This window comes from Vombatus ursinus, unplaced genomic scaffold, assembly GCF_900497805.2.
Source record: "Vombatus ursinus unplaced genomic scaffold, bare-nosed wombat genome assembly UNPS02007284.1, whole genome shotgun sequence".
NCBI lineage: Eukaryota > Metazoa > Chordata > Mammalia > Diprotodontia > Vombatidae > Vombatus > Vombatus ursinus.
The window spans coordinates 16,538,476-16,561,229 of NW_020947062.1; the positions used below are offsets into that span (position 1 = coordinate 16,538,476).

General features: G+C 43.9%; 1 protein-coding gene across 2 annotated transcripts; it reads right to left on the reverse strand.

Annotated features, from left to right (window-relative positions):
- Positions 1-767: 767 nt before the first annotated feature.
- IRF1 (interferon regulatory factor 1) lies at positions 768-12,818 on the reverse strand. 2 transcript variants are annotated; one of them, XM_027849172.1, is made up of 10 exons: positions 12,521-12,818; positions 10,688-10,779; positions 9,159-9,258; positions 8,304-8,480; positions 8,125-8,174; positions 7,893-8,028; positions 6,322-6,444; positions 5,632-5,678; positions 3,008-3,140; positions 768-1,746 (listed from the first exon to the last, which is right to left on the reverse strand). In XM_027849172.1, exons 2-10 carry the CDS (start codon positions 10,772-10,774, stop codon positions 1,622-1,624), a joined length of 978 nt encoding a protein of 325 aa, XP_027704973.1. In that variant the 5' UTR covers positions 10,775-10,779; positions 12,521-12,818; the 3' UTR covers positions 768-1,621. The 2 variants fall into 2 exon arrangements, with proteins under 2 accessions (XP_027704973.1, XP_027704974.1); XM_027849173.1 differs by lacking the exon at positions 10,688-10,779.
- Between the last annotated feature and the right edge of the window lie 9,936 nt (positions 12,819-22,754).

A 22,754-nucleotide genomic window follows, 5' to 3' on the forward strand; every position in this document is an offset into this window, starting at 1 on the left:
TTTCTCTGAATTCTCCCTGATTCCCAATATCCATTCATCTCACACACACACACACACACACACACACACACACACACACACCCCCTTCTCTCCTGTGCAGGTTTTCATCATTCCACACCTGGACTATTGCAGTAGTTTTCTGGGTGTTCTAAGCGGCCAGAGGCTTTCCTAAAGCACAGGTCTGAACACATCACTCCCTACTCAGTTAGTGGCTCCTGACTGCTTCTAGGATTAAACAGAAAATCCTGTTTAGTTTTTAAAACCCTTCACAACCTGACCCCTTTTTGCCTTTCCAGTTATTTTTACATTTTCACTTCCCTCCATGTACTGCATTCCAGTGACATTGGCCTTCCTTGCTACTCCTTACATGACACACAATCTCCCGATGTTTCATGGGCTGTCCCCTATGCCTGTGCTTTTCTCTTCTCACCTCCACCTCCCAGCTTCCTTCAAGTATCAGTTAAAATCCCACTTTCTACAGGAAGCCTTTCCCAGTCTCCTTAATTCTAATGCCTTCCCTTTGTTTATCATTTCCAATTTATCCTGTATATATCTTTTAAGTACATAGTTGTTTGCATCTTGTCTCCCCCATTAGACCATGAGGTCCTTGAGAGCAGGGACTGTTTTTGCCATTCTTTATATCTCCAGGACATAGCACCAATGCTTGGCGCATAGAAAGGGTTTAATAAATGTTGACTATAAAGCATAAATTTATGCTCAACTCCATTTTCTGCTATGTTTCCACATAAAGGGCCATACTCATAGGATTCCTTTGTAAACATTTTTTAATAAAAACAATTCACATATTTACATATATACATAGGATCACATACATGACTTAGGAATGGATGGTGTTTCAGACTTTAAAGCCAAGGCACATTCACTTCTCTCCTTAAGCATTGTGCAGCACACAACACTTCCTCAAGTCCATTACTGAAGAGTTGGAGGGGGCACAGACTCAAGGGACAGTATAAATAAATGCAGATGGTCAAGAGATTTTGGGGGGAAATAGTGTGTACACAGCTCTGTGAGGAAAAACTATTCACAGCCAATGTGAACTAGGATTCAGGAGAGGGCTTCCTCTCTATTAGAAGTCTGGAGGAAGTAACATTGTATGTGATTCATTTTTCCTTCACATTTCACTGGCCTTAAAACATTTACACGCCAGCCCAAGAGTCTTTAGGGGGAAAGGGCTCATTTAGTGCAAATGATTATGAAAAAGGGTCATTTTTTTAGTGCAAATGACTGTCCCCAGTGGTTATTGCTGAACTCTCTTGTCCAGCACAGGGGCATCAAGAGGCCTGACCGAACTGATCCTTCCTTCCCTCCACCAAAACAGGAGTTTGCCCAGACCTCACAGCCACTATATCTCAATGGCGCAGCTGAGAATATAGCAGTTGGGAGCTTACAAAGTGAGAAACTAATGAGTAGAAATAGAGTTGCAGACCCTGCCTTCATTGTCTTTCTGACATGCGTTGAAATCCTGATACCAGTCTTCCTAGGAGAGGCAGGTCCAGGCCCTCTTCTGACCCTCAGTTTCTTGAGGCTATGCAATAAAAGGACTGTCTTCACCAGCCACCAAAACACTGCCCTGTGGGCTCACTGGAAGCAGAGGACATGGTTACTGCCCACAGGAAATAGCCTGGATGTTGGGTTGTCTGACAGGTGTCAGGAGGGTGTCCATCCAACTTGTATCCAGGGTCCTAAGTTCTGTGAAGGCTCGATGTAAATTCAACTCAGCAACCTCTGCAAGAAAATGAGAAAGGAGGTGTGAGATTCGTCAGCCACAGGCTGAATGGACAAAATCTTTTTGCAAGACTTGCAAATTCAAGAGGCATGCCAATGGCCTCCTTTACCTATATCACTGGAAAAAAGGAAGGTTCCCAGACCCTAAGGCTACTGCTGCATGGGTTCCAGAGGGTCTTAGGTGTATGACTCAAATGTAATCAGTAGAAATAGAGAAGAGAAGGAGATACATATTTCTCTACAAGAATTCTATATTTTTTGCCCAAGCTTGCATGCCAATGGGTGAGGGAGCATCTGGGAAAGCCATTCTTATTTTAGGGGCATTTCAGGAGATAAGATACAGCAGCTATTCCTTAATCTGCCAATATTAGAAATATGGTTCATACTGTGAAGGGGTTTAGAATTGGAGATATTTTGCTTCAGTTATTCTTTGAGATCTGCCCACTAATAATACCTCACACTTTTGTCAATCTTTAGTTATAAAGCATCTTTGTCATCTCATGTAATCACTCAATTAACAAACATTTATTAAATACCTATTATGTGCCAGACTTTGTGTTAGGTGCTAGGAATACAAAGACAAAAGCTAAACAATTCCCTTAGGGAATTTACCTTCAGGTGAGTCAGACTAGGTAAAAGCTAAAGAGAGGGTAAGGAAAGCACTAGTAGTTGGGAGATGAGGAAAGGCTTCATGTATTAGGTGGGACTTGAGCTCCAGACCATGGGGAACAGCCAGCGAGAAGGAGTGGAGACAGGAGATGGGAGTGGCTGAGGAACAATAAGGATAGTATGGCTGGTCACAGAATATAGGGCAGTAACATGGAATAAGGAAAGCTAAGTAGGGACCAGATTGTGAAAAGCTTTGAATGCCAAACAGAGGAATTCCTATCTGAAACTCGAAGTGATAGGGAGCTCCTGGAAGTTATTGAGTTGGGGAGTAGCCTGCACTTTAAGGAAAACACTCTGCAGAGGATGGGTTGGAGTGGAGGGACTTCAGACAGGAAAACCAGTTAGGTTTCTGCAATAATCCAGGCAACAGGTGATGAGGGCCTCAACCTGGGTGGTGTCTGGGTGAGTGGAGACAAAGGGAAAGATGTGATCCTCCTGACAGCATGGTAAGGTAGCAAATACAAATTTTATCATCCCTTTTCTCTGGTAGAGGAAACTGAGACTTGCCCAAGGTTACACAGCCATGAAGCCTCATGCCCTCCTTGAGGGTCTCCTTTCCTCCACAGGACTTTGAACCCGGGGTTCTCCCTACCTCCTGACCCGTCCATGTCACTCTCCTCTTCCTTTAAGTTGAAGTTACTGTAAAGAGGCTGGGTGCTGAGTTCATTAAGCAGATACCCTTTACCATCGACATCAGTCTGCTGCCACTCTGACTGTTCTATTAGCTGGAAGGGATAAGAAAGGAAGGGGTTATCCTGTGTTCTTGTTCCCCTGTAATCTCTGTGACAAACCAAAGTGCCCTTGAGAAGGGACCACTGCCCAGGACCAATGCTGTGGCCTCAGACTCAGCTCTTGAGGCCTACTGCATAAGAGGCCTTGAATGACAACATTCCCTTACCCCATGGCAAAAACCTAAATTGCCAGCCCACTACACTGACCCATAGGCTTATTAACTCCCTAATACATTATTCATTCTCTCCGAGGTGTCCTTTCCACTTAGCTCCACCAAGAGCCTAGAGTTAATCTCTTCAAGTCATAATGTCAGAGTTGGAAGGCACTTTAGAAATCTAGTCCAACCCTTCATTTTCCAGATGGGGAAACTGAAGCCCGAAGGAGAGTGACTTGCCCAGGGTCATACAGATAACAAGTGACAAAATCAAGATTTGAACTGAGGTCTTTGGACTCAGTGCTCTTAACACTATCATGCTATTGTATTTTAGCTTAATTAGATGAGGAAATGTCAAACAAGATCAGAAGTGAAATATAGGTAGCTTTTGATTATCTTCGATCGTCACTCCTTTGCTCAAAAGGCTTCAGTGGTTCCCCATTGCCAACCACACTCTACACTTTCAAAGGCCTACTGAACATCTTCACCTGGTTGTCCCACAGAAACCTTAAATCACTATGTCTAAAGCTAAACCCCATCTTTCCTAACACCATTATTTCTATCAGTGGAACCTTGCCCTTCCAGCCACCAAGATTCTTGGGGCTAGGAGGCCTTTTTGGATTTTCTCCTGCTCCTCATTCTATTGATCTCTTCAGCTGTAATGATCTTCATAGTATCTTCTGCACCTGGCCGCTGCTTTCTACACAACTGCAAATACCTAATTTCGGTCCGCATATTTTCTCCCCTGGACTATTGTAATAGCGTCCTGATTTGTCTCCTCACATTCTGGCTTTCCTGTCTTTACCTGCTGATTATATAACTCAACTCAGAATCCTTCAGTGCTTCTCCCCATTGCTTACCAATGAAATTTGAAACTCCAGAGCCTTCCAAATTCTTCCCTAATCTGGCTCCAACTACCCTCTCAGCCGTCTTTCTTTCTTTTTTTTTTTTTTGGCTAGGCAATGGGGTTAAGTGACTTGCCCAGGGTCACACAGCTAGTGAGTGTTATGTGTCTGAGGCAGGATTTGAACTCAGGTCCTCCTGACTTTAGGGCCAGTTCTCTATCCACGGTGCCACCTAGCTGCCCCCTCTCAGCCTTATTTCATCAGCTTCATATACTCTTATCTATGTGGTGGCCAAACTGAGTTTCTCTCCACTAGTCATTCTCAACTTCTTCCCTGTCTGGTTTCCATGCATTCCATGGATTCAAGGTATAACCTCATGCTTTGAATAGACTCCCTGACCTTAACTCCACCTCCATCTATTCACGTCCCTCTTTTCCTTCCAGACCTAACTTAGGTGTTCCTTCCTCTGCCCTGACTCCCTTACCACTCTCAGCTCAAGGCTGAAATAGTCTCTTCCCCCTTAAGGGACTGAGACTTAATGGGCTCTAAATTTCCTCCAGCTCTATCTACTGTCCCAATAATTTCCCACAGCTTTTATCACACTCTCTTATGCCAAATGCCATCATTATCTGTGTGTGTGTGTGTGTGTGTGTGTGTGTGTGTTTTTCCCTTGACTTGATTATAAGCTTCCTCCCTTCACTAGACTGAAAGCCTGTATCTTATCTATGCTTGTAAACTCAACATCTAGCAGTAATAACGTATGTTCATGTAGTGCTTTATATTTTACAAACTCCCTTATGTGCATCATCTCTTTTTGAACTTTGTAATAACTCTGTGAGGTAGGTGCTGTTATTATTTCCATTTTACAGATGAGGAAACAGAGGTTCAGAGAGATTAAGTGACCTCTCCAGGGGCACACAGCTCCCAAGTGTGTGGGGCAGGATTCATACCCAGGTCTTCTGGATTTCAAGTCTAGCACTTTAGTCAGTAGCCTGATGCCTCAGCCATGCTAGCCACTTAATAATGTTTATTGAATGAAATTTTTCTTTAGAAAAACAGAAGTAGGTACACAAGTTTTCTGCAGGCAAGAAGAGAAAGAATCTTGCATTCCAAGGGCCAGAACTAAGCATTAGCTTACATTCTCTCAGTGCCCACTGAGGAAGGTGGAGGAAGCTGGCTAAGGATTCAACATAAGCTGTGAACCTCAGAGTAGGTTAAATTAACCATATGAAAGTAATCGAGATTTTCTCTCATTACTACAATGTTCCCACAATACAGAGCCTCTTTGCAGTTAGACAAAGAGAACAGGGGATTCCTGTAGTAATCTGTGTGTGCCTCTGTCTCTGTGGCAACAAAACAGCACCTGCCATTTTTTTTTCAAGAGACTTCCTTGTTTTTTGTTTGTTTTGTTTTGTTTTTTTCCTCAATGACTAACAAACTGCCACTTCCTTAAAGCTGACCATAAAAGCAGAAAAGGATTTTTACCTTGATAATGTCCTCAGGTAGTTTTTCCTCTTCCTCCTCGTCCGTTGCTGATGTATTGGAGTGAAGGGTAGAGAAAAGGTGGTTGTTAAGTCATTTCTGCACTCTCCTTGGCAAGCCAGCCCCACTAAACTCTCCCTACACCCAATCATAAAGTGCACACCAGCCTCCTAACAGCTAGGGCTCACAGGTTGGACTGACTGGACTACTGGAAACAGTCCTCACTCGGGAACCTAGTCTGGGCAGTCAGCTGTTTCTGGCCTCCCAGATTCCTGGAAGACAGTCACTGTTCCTACCCCATCTTCTCCATATTGGAAGAGGGATGTACCAGTGACAACCTACAGAGAAACCAGAGAAACAAGCTGCCTCCCTCCTAAGTCAAACTTTTGCCAGTCCTACCAATAATTTCCTCTCAGACTGGGCTTCTTTACCATGTCCTCTCCCTCCCTCCCATGCCCACTATAGTCCACACCTGGCCTGTAATGCCAAGATATCTCTGCTGCCTCATTTCTTCCTGGCCTGTCTTTGAAGCTTCCCAATGAGAAGGAAATGCTAATATTTCCCTCCTGGGCACTGATCCTATTGGGATGCTCCAGGGAACCTTCTAGGAAACCTTGGCAGAAAATGGGAATCCTCAAGTGCTGTCTGTGGTCAAGACTAGGAGTAGTTTTATGGGCCCCAGGAGATACAAACCATCAGAGCTAGAAGGCATTGGCGACACCTGGAAAGGGTACATGTCATTGGTGCTATCAGGGATGATATCCATTGAGACTTGCCAGTCTGGGAGAGTGCTGCTGACATCACAGGAAGAGAGATCTGGAGAATGGATAAAAGCCAGTAATCAGAACTTCAGATTTACGTAAAAGATCACAGCTCTTCCCATTCACAGCCTCAGATAATCTTAGCATTAGAAGGTCAATTAGACCAACCTGGAACTGAAAGAATATTCCCACTAAAGCAGGCCAGGCCTGCAACATACAACCTACGGCCACTTGCAGCCCATCACTGCACACTCTCTCCTGTTTGTCACATGACCTGAGACAACCAACCATGATCAGTCTGTCTCTAGTTACCTTTACTTGGAAAGCAAGCTGCTAAAAACCTATCTCTGGCCCGAAGAAGTTTAGCCTATTTTAATTTTGGCCCATACCTACTGCCAAGTTGTACAGGTCTGCACTAAAGCATACCTGGCAAACGGCCCATCTAACCTCTGCTCGAAGACCTCCAAAATGGCTACTTCCCTTGGCAGCCTATTCATTCCACTGTTGGATAGTTCTAATGTTTAGAACAATGTTTTTCCTAATTTCAAGCTCTGTACAATTTCTAGCCATTGCTCTGGATTCTGACCTCTAGGACCAAATAGAAGGAGGCTAATCCTACTCTTTCATGTGACAGCCTTTCAAATATTTGAAAACAGGAATCATGTGCCCAGAGTATTCATTACTCCAGGCTAAATATCACAGGTCTTTCAACCACTCTCATATGGCACAGACTCAAGGACTATCTACCATCCTGGTTATCTTCCTCTGGATGCTAACTAGCTTATCAATGTCCTAAACTGTGGTGCCCAGAATTATATATAGTACTCTAGGTGTGGTCAAACCATGGCAGAGTACAGTGAGACTACTCCTTCTTTATTCCTGGAGCTATTCCTGCCCTAATTCAGCCCAACACTGGATTAGCCTTTTTTGACCACCATATCTTGCTTATAACTCATACTGAGCTTGGAATCCACTAAGACCTCCAGATTTTCCTGTCCCCAGCTGTAGAAATGTGACCCACATAAGATCTGAATCCACTGAAAAACATGTGACCTTGAACCACAAACCTGACTGATGATGATTCAGGGCAATGTGAAATTGCCTAGGGTAGGGCACAATGTTGAAATTCCTAAGCACCAGCTCCTGGGTGCCTTTAGTGTCCGGTATATTTTGAATCCAAAAATAAATGGATAAACTTGGCTAACAAAGAGCTAAGGACTAAAAAGAGCTTTGAGACCCCTTCCTTAGTAACAATGGTCTTGAGAAAGAGCTGGGTTCTTGTCCCACCTCTGCCTATTTAACTACAATAGAATCATGACTAAATCCTTCCCTTTCGTGGGCCTTACTGTTTCTCTCTGTAAAATAAGGAGGTTAGACTCTGGTCTCTTCTAGCTGAGATATCACAGGACACTGAGCTCTGTGAGGCTGTCAGTCCATCCTCAGGGCCACAAGGAGCAGGAAGGCTCTCACATGTCAGTGGTGCACACATGTTCCCTGACTTACCCAATGAGACCGAAGAGCTTTCCACCTCCATGTCCTGCTCCACATAAACCTGAGCTGTGTATCCACTGTGGTCATCGGGGAGAGTCACACTGCTAAGCCCATCCGACTGGGTGTCAGGGCTGGATTCTGCATATGACTGCCAAGAACAGAAGAGATTCAGGCCCTTGCCTAGCACTTATCTCCCACTTCTCATAAGTCACCAACCAGACAGTCTCCTTAAGGAAATACCTACCTTTCTCTTGCTCTTGCTTCTGGAGTCTTTGGATGACTTGGACTTTCTCTCTGTGAAAAATATATATTAAGTGAGCATCTATACTGTCTCCTTGAATGCAGCCTTCCTTCTCCATCCTATCTGCCCTTCCTCTCCTCACCTCCCCCATACCTTCTACCCAGTAGAATCCTCCCCTATACCTTTCCGCTGGTTCTTTGTTAAAGGTGGGAGCATCCGGTACACTCTAACAGCTGAGCTGCCCTTGTTCCTGCTTTGGTCCTTCACTTCCTCTATGTCAGGGAGCGAATTCATGGCACATCGGAAATTGGCCTTCCATGTCTTTGGGTCTGGCTCCCTCTCCCCGGCTTTGTATCGGCCTAAAGAAGATAAAAGAAGGATGTCAGGATCATTGTGAAAAGGCAAGTGGAATGTCTCGCTGAGTCTTATATTTTCCCTGGGGAGACTTGGGCTCATTTTTGACACAGGCAGTGTCTGCTATATCCCTTACAGTCTATTGGAAAACCACTATATGACCTCAGGTCATCCTGGCATGCTCAAAAACACCATATTTGCCTCCATGCTTTGGCATTTCCTTATATAATACTCTAATTGTTTTACATGGGTACATTCTAAGCTCTCCAGCTAGTCTATAAACTTCCTGAAGGAAGGGGCCAATCAGATTTTTAAAAACATCTAGCTCAAGAACATGAGGGTTGTCAATAAATTCTTAGCTGGACGGCTGATTAACTAATTGGATGGAGTAAGTGGCTGGCCAGTAACATAAGGTAAAAAAGCCATGTTTACATGTTTCTATGGCAAAAAGCCCAGACTGAGCTGGGCACTGGGATCAGTCAGAAGGGAGATTCTTTCAAGATTAGCAATGACAAGGGACCCTGATGAGGGACTCAGAGCAAAGAGAAACAGTCTTCTCTTTGACTAGAACAAGCTCTGAGCATTTTAAACAAATCCCTTCCATTTGGATCCCATCTTCCATTCTTTGCATCAATGAGGTTTCCCATGCCAAAGGCCCAGCTCCAGGCGTGGCACCTACCTACCTGTATGAATGGCCCAGCTCCGAAAAAGACAGGCATCCTTGTTGATGTCCCAGCCGTGCTTTGCTGCATGCTTCCATGGGATCTGGAAAGTCATCTCTTCCTGGAGTTTAAAGCAGAGCTCAGGATGAATATAAAACTGTACCTCTGTGTGTATACAAGTCACCAAGAAGCACTAATATGCAAAGGCAAAGTATATAGACTAAGGTTGGAGCTATACAGTAACAAAATAAGGGGCAAGAAATTTATGTCAAGTATAAAATCTGAAGTTGATCATGATAGAACATTTCATCTCTCCCCAACTAGACCCCCATGGCACGATAAGACTTGATACTATTTGTCAAGGGAGAGAGGACTCACATGTTCCTGAGCATATATGCTATATTCACAACAAACCTACTCCTGCCCTTGATGAGGAACCCTCTGACCCTGGCTCTGGGCTTTGTCTGAATCCTTTTTCTGGCTACACAGTCTGATCTAAGTAGAGAGATGAGCTGATGATACATTCTTTTGAGATGGGGTCCTCCTCTGAGCACAGTGATCCTCAATATTGTTTCCTAAACTGACAGATCCCTTTACCCCACACAACAACTGGCTGAACAGTAAGAGACCCAAGTTAGAGTTCAGGCGCTGCTGCTAACTCATTATCAGACTCTGAGCAGGTTGCCTCAACTCTCTGGACTTCAGTTTCCTTATCTGTAAAATGAGGATACATATCTCTGAATGGTTTATGAAGGTCAAATGAGATGGTGTACATGACAACTTTGAAAAGTAAAAAATACAAGATGAAAGGCGGCATGGGGTAGTGGATAGATACAGGTGGGAGGGAACCCAGGACGATCTGGGTTCAAGTACTCCCTCTGATATATTCTGGTTGTGAGATCCTGTCTAGATCCCATAATCCCCTAATATCCAGGCAGTTCCCTTAAATTAAGGGAGATTATATGAACTGCACCAATTGCTGACTTGCATTGTAGAGGGAATTCCATCATAGGGGGTTCCCTATACTGATGAAATCACAGATCCAGAAAGGAAAATATAAGTTATTATTATGCCCCTGCACTAGGAAAGAACTAAGTAACTGATTAAAGGCTCATTCCTAGTCCTAAAGGTAGAATACACTATTTCTGGCTGGCTCTTTATTCCTTACAACTCTCAGTCAGAAAGTGTTCTTTGTCTATCTCTGGTATGAAGGGTGGGATTCTGCAGTGGCTAAGGCCAGTTTGAGGAGCTCAAAATGCTGGAAACGGGCACCACTGGAAGTTGTTGGTTAGGCCTGGGTCTTGTCTGTGCTGAAACAGGGGGAATGAGTGCCCAGGAGTCCTAAACACCAATGAGAGCAGGTGCCTACTTGATTGTGCCTTGCACACTTATAGCATACTTCATACAGGGTCTGACCTGGGAAAACACATTCTTCTGCCTCCTAATCTCTTTCCTCTCCCAGATCCGTTTGGATCTTTAGTTTATATAGCATGAGGTATTGGTTAACAGGAGAGGAGAAAAAGAAAAAATAATACAGGTGGGGCTCTCACCTTGTTAATCCAGGTCAGGCCTGGGATTTGGTTGGAATTAATCTGCATCTCTAGCCAGGGTCTCATGCGCATTCTGGCAATGGGCATGTTGTCTGTGAAGCCAAGAAAAAGGCTCAGGTTTAACTGCTGAAGGAAATAACTGCTCTACACACCCACCTCCACCCCACAGACACAGGGAGACACATATGCAGTTACAACACGAAGGGTGATGCATGCATAGTGAAGGACAGTTAAGGCAAGAGGACATCCTTCCTTAAACACAGAGCACAAACATTTCTAGTTCTAAGCTCTTCCCTTCTCAACAAACAGCCCGAAGGTATATGAGCCAAAGAAGGACAGGAAATAAAATAAATTGAGAATATTGTAGAAGAGGAGATTAAGACCCACTTTTATGCTTAAACGTCCAGCCTGTCTTTTTTCACCATACAAAATTCTTTGTAAAGACGGGGCCTTCCTTTTCATTTTCTAGGCCACCTGTTGCCAAGAAAAGTATGTCCAGCTATGAATTATCACCACAGAGATGAACAGTCCACTCTCTCTCCACTCTGTTATTAACGAAACTAATCACTTTGGACAGCCAGAGATTTTCTCCCTATTTTGCAAAGGGAGACTTCAACATTTACTAAACAACTTCTCAAAACGAAGCTTTTCTGATCTGCCAGCCATCCTGCGGAGCGTTAACTATTTCTCCAGTCTCACTACAACCCCCCACCCCACCCACCCCCTTGTTCTAAGAAGGAGCTCTGACTCCCAGCCGAATTAACCTTCCCTGCTTCCTCCAGGAAGCCCCTCCCAAGGCTGTTTTGGGGCTCCAGTTCATCCCCGCAACCAGTCCCCCAGACTTTTCCCTGCAAGAACAATTTGCCCCCAGCGCCCTGGCATGGGGCCCCTAGAGTTTGAGCCTATCCACTTGCTTCGCCGGGGACAGGTGGCTTTGAGCTGGGTTTTCTGAAAGTTGTGGACTAGTCAGCAACTGGGCCATTCTTCCCAGAATTAGGGGGATGGGCAGGCTGGCCCTCTGTTGGCCTTCTCCTGGGGGCACGTGCAACACAGGCTCTGGTGGTGTAGCCACCCAGTGGCTCCTTGGCAATGTAGTTACACCCTGTGGGTGACCCGGGGTAATGACCCTGTGCTCCTGGGGTTCTGTAGTTTCACGGCGGCGTCTGCTCTGAGAAGCAGCCAGATATCATCACCTTTAGGCCGGGGCCAAATGATGCCAAATGATGCCAAATGATGCCAAATGATCCCTGGATCAGGGACCAAAAGCCAAAGGCTTTCTGGCCTGAGGACTTGGGAAGGGAAATGGTTGGGTGGAGGGAGTGTCAGCGCGTCCCGGCCTTTCCTCTCCGTGGGCAGCTAGCTCCCCCTCCCTCTGGGCTGCTTGTCCTCAAACGCCCTCCCAAGGCCAAGTTCCTCAGGCACAGCAGAGAAGAGAAGCAGAGGAGAGCAGAGCTCGGCTCAGCTCAGCTTAGCACACAGCACAGCAAGCACGGCACATACACAGCAGCCCCGAGAACACATTACAACTCAGCTCAGCAGCAGCGCTGACGCCCGGTTAGCTCTTTTGCCTTTTTTTTTTTTAATGGTTTTTACTTCCTGGTCTGGGGGACGAGACGCTCGAGCTTTTAGGAGCAATGTCAGGGGCGCCCCAGCCAGGAGTGCGCCCCTCCCCCTCCCCCAAAGGGTCAGTCCCCGGCTGCAGACATACACAGCTCTCCTACTTTCCGTCCCAGCGCTCTTTCCAGGTACGAGGGAGGAGGGATGGGGTTGGGGGAGGGTAGTGTTATGGCCCAGGTCTTCCAGAAAAGGATGTGAGCTAGAGGCCCCATTTACCTGGGTCAGGGGCCCACGCCGCCGTTGCCTTAGAAGTCTGGCTTGGAAAGCTGGAGCTCGCCTCGTCCCCAATTTTCGCCCGCCTAGTTCTGGGCCCGCTGTCGCCTCCCGTGGGGCAGCTCCTGGGGCTTCAAGCAGGGAAGGTTAATCTGGAAGTCCGCTGACCCTGCTCCAGGCGTCACCAGCCGCAGACAGTCAGCAGAGTCCGTGGCACGGATTCTGCTCCTGGTCCTGCTCTTGGCCTCCTACCTCTTGGACGGCGCCTTTCGCTCTGAGCCTGGGTCCTGGAGCCGGCCGCGAAGACTAAACATTGAGCGGGATTCCCCGCTCTGGGCAGAGCCGATCCCCGCCCAATGGGGAGCCGCGCCACAGCTGATTGGCTGATCAGAGAGCATCATTTCGGGGAAATCAGGCCGTTGTAGTGCTAGAGGCTAGGGGGGAAGTACAGAGCCTCTTTCCCTCCTCCCCAGATCGCTTGCTACATCTCCCTCTGCCTTCCTCCCCCGGGCTCCCCGCCTCCGCGGGCTACGGACACACCCCCAGTAGGCAGTCTGGCTTACCCAAGAGAGAAACCCTCTGGGCTCCAAGCTTCCAGCAGCGTACCCTTAGGGAAAAGGAGGAGAGAGGCCATTCAGGAAAACCCTGCTCATGATTTTTCACTTCCCTCCAGGCTTTGGAATCCTGCACTTCTACACAATTATCTTTTTCCTCTTGTCATCTTTTTTCTGCACTTCCCGGACCAAGGTGAGACAGCAGTCAGAGGTGTTGCCCCAAGGGGAGGGTGCTAAGCAGTGGTGCCAGGGACTCACCCTTCTCTGGAATGTAGTATCTGCCACCTTCAGGGTGGCCACAGAGATTGAAACTAGGAAAATCAGCAGAAGCCATTGTACCAGGCAGTGAAAGATCTGGAGTTTCTAGTTCTCACTTTGCCCCCTGATTCCCTAAACAATGTTAGATAGAGTTGGATGGTAGATCGATCGATCTATCTATCTATCTATCTATCTATCTATCTATCTATCTATCATCAAATTAAATTTGAAAGTAGAAAACTTCCAGTCCTGATTCTGTTACTCTACCTATATTACAGTTATTGTGAAGAAAGTGTTTTGTGAATCGCAGAACACTAGATATGAACTCTACAGGCAGCCTCTTCCTCGGCACAACCATAGGAGTGATTTCATTCTACTGAACTCCTGCATCCCTAATGATCTGGGTGTTGGAGAGGCAAAGTAGAATGCAAGTACTTTGCAATTCAGTACAAATCCAGAGTAAAACAATAATTTGTTTAGGGGAGACATAAGATTCCCCTCCCCCACCTTTCTCTTTCAGCAACTCTGCCAACTTCAACTCAGTCAGTAAATGTTTATTAAGTGTCCTCAAATGTTCTGGGCACTGTAATAAGCACTGGGGATACAAAACTCAATCAATAAACACTTATTAAGCACCTACTACGTGTCACTTGCTGTTCAGCCATGTCCAACTTTTCGTGATGGGTTTTCTTGGCAATGATACCGAAGTGGTTTGTAGTTTTCTTCTCCAGATCATTTTACAGATGAAGAAACTGAGGCAAACAGGCTTAAGTGACCTGCCTGGGGTCACACAGCTAGTAAGTGTCTGAGGCTATATTTGAACTCCAGTCTTCCTGACTCCAGGCCTAGGCTGTATCCACTGGGCCACCTAGCTGTTCACAGTACTGTGTGCTGTGCCAAGCACTGTGGTGCTAAATGATGGAGATACAAAAAGAGGTAAAAAAACAGTCCCTACCTTCAAGGGCTCACACGCTAAAGGAGGAACTCATAATCAGCTCCCAACAACTGAGAAGAGCTTCTCAGAGACAGCAGGGGGTTGGTTTCTCCTCATTTTGGCATTTCAAACACTTCACATTCTGACTCCAACCTACCTTTCCAAGATTATTGCACGTCAATCTCCTTCATACACTCTGCTTCCCAGCTAAACTGGTCTTCTTGCTCTTCCTAGTACACAACATTCTATTCCCCTTCCCTCCTTGTCCCTGTCCAGGTATACCCCATATACTTGGGAAGTTCTTCCCTTAATCCTCAGTTTCCTTCAAGGTTCAGTTCAAGTGATCCTTCCTGCATGAGGCCAATCCTGATATCCCCCAGGGACTCAGTCCCTCTCCCCCACCCAAATTACTGTGTATTTATTTTACATCTATTTTATATTTCTTTATCTCTGTACATATTGTTTTCCTCCAATAGAATGTAAGCTCCTTGAGGGCAGGGACTGTTTTATTTTTGTCTTTGGGTACCCAGTACCTCGCACAGTGCTTGTTGAATGTTGAATGAAATTGTAGAACCTCACTTGTAGACCCTTTGTCAAGAGGAGAAGCATAAGCCTTCAAACAGACTTGAAGATGTACTTTGTTGGCCCTGGAGCCATCCCGAGAGGGAGAAAGCTCAGATAACTGATTGTACTTCAGAGACAAAAGAGTAAGGATTGAAGCTTGTGCGTAGACAATCATGTTTGGCATGGACAGTTTGCTGGAGGACTTTAGGGACCTGGGTATCCATGTGTGGATCTTAGTGTGGTACAGTGGGAAAGGGATTTGGTGTCAGAAGATCTGCATTCAAATTCTACCTCTGTTACCACTATTGTAATCTTTAGCAAGTCACTGCAGCTTTATAGGTCTCAGTTTTCTTATCTGTAAAATGAAAGAGTTGAACTAGATAGCCCCAAAAGTTCCTTCCAATTCTAAATCTATGTTCCTATGAGGTGAGACTGGATAAGGAGGAACCAAGGCTTCTCTTGTTCTTAGTTATTACTTGATGGCACCTCAGAGGAAGTAGTAATTGAGCTGAGTTATAACCCATTAACCTGGATCAGATTTCAGGCCAATAATATTGTTCTCACACAGTTAATCTCTGTGGTATTTGACTTCCTGATACATGGGGGTTGACCTTGCATTCAGATGACCCCAGCTGCCTAAGCCCTTCAACCTCCTGAGGAGTTGCTATTGATTCATTAGTTGGCCTCAGGGACTTAACTCATCATGTCCCTTACTTCAACCTCAGATTGCCCCTCTAGAGCATTAGACTATTATAATTTGTGGCCAGAAATAGATATTTTCCCCCTTTTCCATGTATCACTTGATCAACTTTGTCCTTCCTTTACAGCAAGTTTGTACATCACTGAGCCAATATTATGAAAACCAGGGTCAGTGTTGTCTCTGTCACCTGTCTTTGGTGTATGAAAACAAAGCATGTGCAGGAGTCAACTCAAACAGGTCTAGTGAGAGCTTATTGTTAAATTTTCAGAATGAGCATTTACATCACTACAGATCAGGGCTTGATTTATTGTTTTGTTGATTGTCTAGAGTTAGAAAAGTGAAGGAGAAAATGTTAATAATGCAGATGAAACTTAAAAAGTGAGTCCTGTATACATTTCCTGCCCCTTTTCCCCACCCCCCCCAGCCAATTGTTAGCAGCACATCCCTGAATGGAAAGAGGACTGTATTTCAAGTCATAGACCCAAGTCAGATTGCATTTGAATCTCAATTCTGTTATTTTTACCCTATATAACTTTTGGCAAGTAATGTAACCTCTCTGGGCCTCAATTTCCTCATCTGTAAAATGGAGTGGGGAGTAGATAAGTGGTATCTGGTCCTGGTTGGTTGTTGTCCTTCATGCTTGAAGAGAATCAAAATGACATCACTATGTCAGAGTCAAGGTACCACATGTCTGACTGTGACTGATCAGACCAATAAGAGCTTGGAAGGTTCTACCAGAGAATGGGTATAGATAGTCCATACAAATATTTGGAGTGGAGATGTCTCCAAATTTGCACATCTATGTTTCCTTTGAGCTACTGCAATTCTGCTTTGCTCATAGAGCATAGCACCTTCCTTGATGCAGGCATGCCTTGCTGAGTGGTCTGATATGCTAGTGTCTCCCATGTCTCATAATCAATTCCAAAGTTCTTCAGAGAGACCTTGAGGGTGGCCTTGTATTGCTTCTTCTGATCTTTAAGTGTGTGAGTACTTGCCTTGTGTGAGTTTTCTGTAAAATTGTCTTTTAGGCAAACCAATGTTTGGTCTTCAAACAGTATGGCCAGCCCATTAGAGTTGTGTTGTCTGCAGTAGAATTTGAATGCTTGACAATTCAGTTCAAGAAAGGATCTCAGTGTCTGGTACCTTATCTTGCCAGGTGATCTTCAGAATCTTCCTGAAACAATTCAAATGGAAGCCATTCAGTTTCCTGGCTAGGCATTGGCATACTGTCCAGGTTTCAGAGGTGTACAACCATGAGATCAGCACAACAGCTCTGTAGACCTTCAGATTGTTAGGCAGCCTAACTCTTCTCTCCCACACTTTCCTTCAAAGCCTCTCAAACACTGAGTTAGCTTTGGTGATGTGTGTGTCAACCTCATCATCTATGTGTACGTCTCTGGAAAGCATACTGCTAAGGGAAATGAACTTAATCCACAGCATTTAAAATTTCTCCATTTGCTGTAAACAATGGTTCTACATCTGGATGGTGTGGTGCTGGCTGGTAGAGAAACCTGTGTTTTCTTGGTGTTAATTGTTGGGCCAAAATTGGCAGAGAATCAGTCTAAACTCTTGCATCTCAGCCTCAGAGGCTGCATTGAGTACACAATCATCTGCAAACAAAAAGTCACGCACCAACTCTCCTTCTGCTTTAGTCTTGGTTGAAGGTACTGATATCACTGAAAATTAAAAAGCATGGGAACAAGCACATAGTCCTGCTTTACTCCACTAGTGACTGGGAAAGCACAAGAGCATTGGCCATTATCCAGAACCCATGCAAGTATGCCATCATGAAACTAGTGTACAATACTGATGAACTTCTCTGGGTGACCAAATTTTGTGATGATCTTCCCCAAGCCCTCATGACTGACAGTATCAAAGGCCTTAGTCAGATAGACAGACACTATGTACAGACCTCTGTTTTGCTCCTGGAACTTCTGCTGGAGTTGTCAGGCAGCAAACACCATAATGACCATTCCTCAGCCCTTTCTGAAGCCACACAGGCTCTTGGGTAGGTGACCATCTTCCAGGTGAAGGATCAGCCTATTAAGAAAGACTCTGGTACGAATCTTACCAGCATTGAATAAGAGAGACTCCCCTGTGATTGTCACATGAAGACCTATTTCCTTTTCCTTTATAGAGAGGGACAATGGAGGCATCCTTGAACTCCTGGGGGGGTGGTGGTGATAACCTCTTCTTACCATTTAACCTGGAAGACGTAAGTCAGCTCTTGTATGAGCAGTGGACCCCCTGCCTTGTAAATCTCAACTGAAATAGAATCATCACCAGGCATTTTGCCATACAAGAGGAGTCTAATGGCATTCAGAACCTCTTCTTCAGTTGGAAGTTTTGCTAGAGAGGGACTGACTTCAACCTGAGATATATAGTCAGTGGCTTCAGCATTGGTTGATGATGGTCTGAGAGAACACTGTGGAAGTGTTCAACGCATTTCTCCAGGATCACATTCTTATCACTAATCAATCCATCAGCACTGAGTAGTTGAGATGTACCATAGGTCTTTGACCCCATAAATAATCTTCAAGGCATCATAAAATCACTTTGGATTGCTACCATCAGCGAAAAACTTAATTTCATCTGCCTTCTTACTAAGCCAAGAATTTTTGATAAAATTAAATGTTCCCTTCTTGGAAATAGACAAACTATCCTTCTAGTGGAGTTCTCATTTTTCATTTAGCCTCTTCTGAATTTCCCCATCATTTTTGTCAAACCAATCTTGATGTTTGTGAGTGTTCTGGCCCAAATGAGTAAATGTAGGGTTGTACATCAAATCCCTGAAAGCTGCCTGCTCCTTTTCTGCTCTACCACTGCCAACCATGTGTTGGCTCAGCCTTCCCTCCAAGTCAGCAACAAACTGTTCGCCCATGCAGAAGCACTCTATTCTGTTGACATTGAATCTTCTGGTAGTTGTCTTGCCTTGGGGCCTCCGATTTTGCTGAATGGAAATGTTTAACTTGGAGAAGATAAGTCTATGGTCAGTCTGGCACTCTGTGCCACACATCACCTTCTGCACTCTCACATCCTGTCTGTCTCTTCTACTCACAGTGACATAGTCTATTAAATGCCAATGTTTACTTCGAGGGTGCATCCACAAAGTTTTATTGCCTTTAGGTAAATAGAAGACAGTTTTACTCATGAGAAAGTCATGAGTTGCACAAGTCTTCAGTAGTAAGTGACCATTGGTGTTGCTGTTTCTGACTCCATTCCTCGCAAGGACTCCCTGCCACATCTAATAGACTATACTTACTCTGTCTTTAAAGTCACACAGAATTACAAGTTGTCTTCTTTTGGCACATTGATGATGAGGGTTTCTAGGTCTTCATAAAATTTTTCTTTGACCTCATCAAGGTTAGTCATGGTGGGAGCATATACACTAATGATAGTGGCATGACACTTTTCTGCAAGTGACAATCACATTGTCATGAGCCTGTTGTTCACTCCTTTTGGGAGGCATACGAGCTTATTGACTAGATAAGATTTCATTGTGAAACCTATGCAGGCTTCATGGTGCTCCTTATCATGGCAACCACTTCAGAAAAACATGTATCCAGCTCCAACTTCAATAAACTGGCCATCATTTGCCAGACTTGTTTTACTTAGGGCTGGTATTTTGTGCAATAACTTGAGTTTTCTAGCAACATGAGCTGTTTGTCTTTTCAAGTCTACTGGATTTCTTGCTGTACCAATGCGGAGTGGAATCATCTTCACAAAAGTTTTTGAACTTTTTTTGTGTTTTGACCACAGGGTAGGATACCTGCCTGCTACAGTATCCAGGCCAGGATTAGGTTAGATGAAGCAGACAATTTTGGGGACCTTTTCTAGCCCCTTTCTCATGCCAAGAGGTAAGCAGTAGAGTCCTTTAAAAAGGCAGCTCAGTAGAAAAAATAACAAGATTCATTTGGAAGATCAAAAGGTCTAGAATATAAAGGGAACTAATGAAAAGAAATTCTAGGGAAGGTGGCCTAGCCATTCCAGATCTTAAATTGTATTATGAAGCAGCAATCATCAAAATTACTTGGTACTGGCTAAGAAATAGATTGGTGGATCAGTGGAATAGGTTAGGTACACAAAACACAGTAGTCATTGACTATAGTAATCTATTGTTTGATAAACCCAAAGACCCCAGCTTCTGGGATAAGAACTCACTATCTGAAAAAAATTGCTGGGAAAACTAGAAAGAAGTATGGCAGAAATTAGGCATAGACCAAAATCTCACACCATCTATCAAAATAAAGTCAAAATGGGTACACAATTTAGATATAAAGACTGATACTATAAGCAAACTGGGAGAGCAAGGAATAGTTTACCTGTCAGATTTATGGAGAACGGAAGAATTTATGACCAAACAAGAGATAGAGAACATTATGAAATGCAAAATGGATAATTTTGATTACATTAAATTGAAAAGTTTTTGTACAAACAAAGCCAATGCCACCAAGATTAGGAGGGAAGCAGAAAACTGGGAAAGAAATTTTACAACCAGTATCTCTGATAAGGGCCTCATTTCTAAAATGTATAGAGAAATAAGTCAAATTTGTAAGAATACAAGTCCTTCCCCAGTTGATAAATGGTCAAAGGATATGAACAGGCAGTTTTTAGATGAAGAAATTAAAGCTATCTATAGTCATATGAAAAAATGCTCTAAATAACTACCAACTAGAGAAATGCAAATCAAAACAACTCTGAGGTGCCACATCACACCTATCAGATTGGCCAACATGACAAAACAGGAAAATGACGAATGTTGGAGAAGACATGAGAATATTGGATCATTAATGCATTGTTGGTGGAGTTGTGAACTGATCCAACCATTTTGGAAAGCAATATTCCCAAAGGGTTATAAAAATGTGCATACCCTTTGACCCAGCAATACCACTTCTAGGGCTGTATCCCAAAGAGATCATAAAAATGGGAAATGGACCTACATGTACAAAAATATTTATAGCAGCTCTTTTTGTGATGGCCAAGAATTGGAAGTTAAGGGGATGCCCATCAATTGGGTAATGGCTAAACAAGTTGTGGTATATGAATGTAATTGAATACTATCATGCTATAAGAAATGATGAGCAGGCAGACTTCAGAAAAACCTGGAAAAACTCATATGGACTGATGCTGAGTGAAATGAGTAGAGCCAGGAGAATGTTGTACACAGTAACAGCCATGTTGTTTGATGACTGACTTTGATAGACATCTCCATGATAGAAAATGCTATCCACATCCAGAAAAAGAACTTTGGAGTTTGAATGCAGATTGAAGCATACTATTTGCTCTTTTTTTTCTTCTGTTTTGTTTTGTTTCTTCTTCCTTGTGAGTCTTCCTATTGGTTCTAATTCTTCTTTACAACATGACTAATGTGAAAATATGTTTAATAGGAATGTATATGTAGAGCCTATATGAGATTGCACGCCATATTGGGGAGGGAGGTGAAGAGGAAGGGGGAGAAAATTTAAAACTCAAAAGCTTATGGAAGTGATTGTTGAAAACTAAAAATAAATAAATTAATTTAAAAAAAAAAGGCACCTCAGACACCTAAGAGGCTGCCAAATCCCAATGCTGCTTCAGTACAGTGAGAAGATAACTCTATGGCCTGTGCCACCTGTGTGCAGGGCTCTCATTGTATATACACCTGTTGCTTTGTCACTTGCCTGTCACCACAGGACTTTGAGGTAGGCAAAAATGATAAAATGGTATAGGTGTTGTCTTTTGACTTGCACATAAATTGGATTTAAGTGAGACAGAGTTGCTCGAAGTCATGGGCCTTACTCTGTCTTCCAGGGTCATTGGAGTCCAGTGGCAAGGCAAAAGTCAAGATGACTGGAGATGGCCTGGGATACAGTGGATGACTTTGGTGTCTTTGATGTCTCCCTAACTGAGCTCTAAGCACTCCACAGTATGTGCTTCTGCCACCTTTGTTACTGTTGGAACAAATTGTTTTCATATGCCCATTACACCAGAGGAAGTCTTCACATGCTTGGGGTAGACACCCCCCCAACTCACCAATGGGTTTGAGACCCCTTGCTTACCCTCAACCTGGTTTTGCCCATCTGCCAGATGGTTTACTGGGGTGTAGCCACTGCACATGCTAAGATTCTTGGAACCACAGGTGAGAATTGGGTGAATAAGGTGGACACTAAAGGTGGATAAGCAGCCCTCACATCTCAGTCTTCCCTGAACACCTCTACACCCCAGATCAGTGGTGTCAAACTCAAATAGAAATGGGGCCCACTAAACTGTAATAATAATCCATGTGGGCCACATCTTAACTTAGTTTTAAAATGTAATATTATCTATGTTTTATTCTACTTTTATTTATATTATTAAAGATTTCCCAATTACATTTTAATCTGGTTTGGGCTGCACTTGAGAGTCTCGTGGGATACATGTCTGACACCTCTGAACTAGATGATCTCCAGAGCTCTTCTAGCTCTCAGTCTGTGCTCCTACATCCAGTTCCCCTGGTGTTCTGGGGGAATAGTCTAGCTGGGGCAGCTGGCAATGATGGGGTTCTAGTATGATGATGGAAAGGAATCAGGATGTAGATAAGCACTGAGCTCAAGGCTAAGTTAATTAAATCAAGAGGTGTATATTGACGGAAAGAAGACTCTTGGCCAAAGGTGAATGAGGGTTAGGGACTGGAGAGCAGAGCCCTTGGGGCAACAGGAGGAGTGAAAATTACTGGCTCATTTTAGTGGATATGAATAATATTTAAGAAGGTATGAACAGCTCTTGCTACCTGAGCATCAGAAAGAACCTTCTACATAATACCTTTTTTTAAAAACAGCACAAATTGAAAAGAAAAAATTTAAATGAAAAAATCTATTTTCTGTCCCTCTTCTCATTGGAAAAATGAAAGAAAGAAAAATAAAACCATTTTTTGTTGTTTAGGAAAACAAGTTCCTGTATTGACCATGCCTACAAAATTTTTCTAATTCTGCATCCTACTTCCATCACCTCACTGTCAGGAGGTGGGTAGCATGCATGAAGCCTTTTCTGATTCTCTCTGTTGCTTGCTATTCATATGAAAGGCCCCGAGTTTAAAAAAGAGTCAAATTACTTTTCAAGGACTCAGTTGACTAAGGGAGAAGGGTTATATAATGTATTTTAATAGCTATTAATACTCTCCCAACTCCACCCCAATATCTTTTATCAGTTTTGTATACTCCTTTATATGTCTATGTTGTCTCCCTTAGCTAGCTAAAGTGTAAGCTCCTT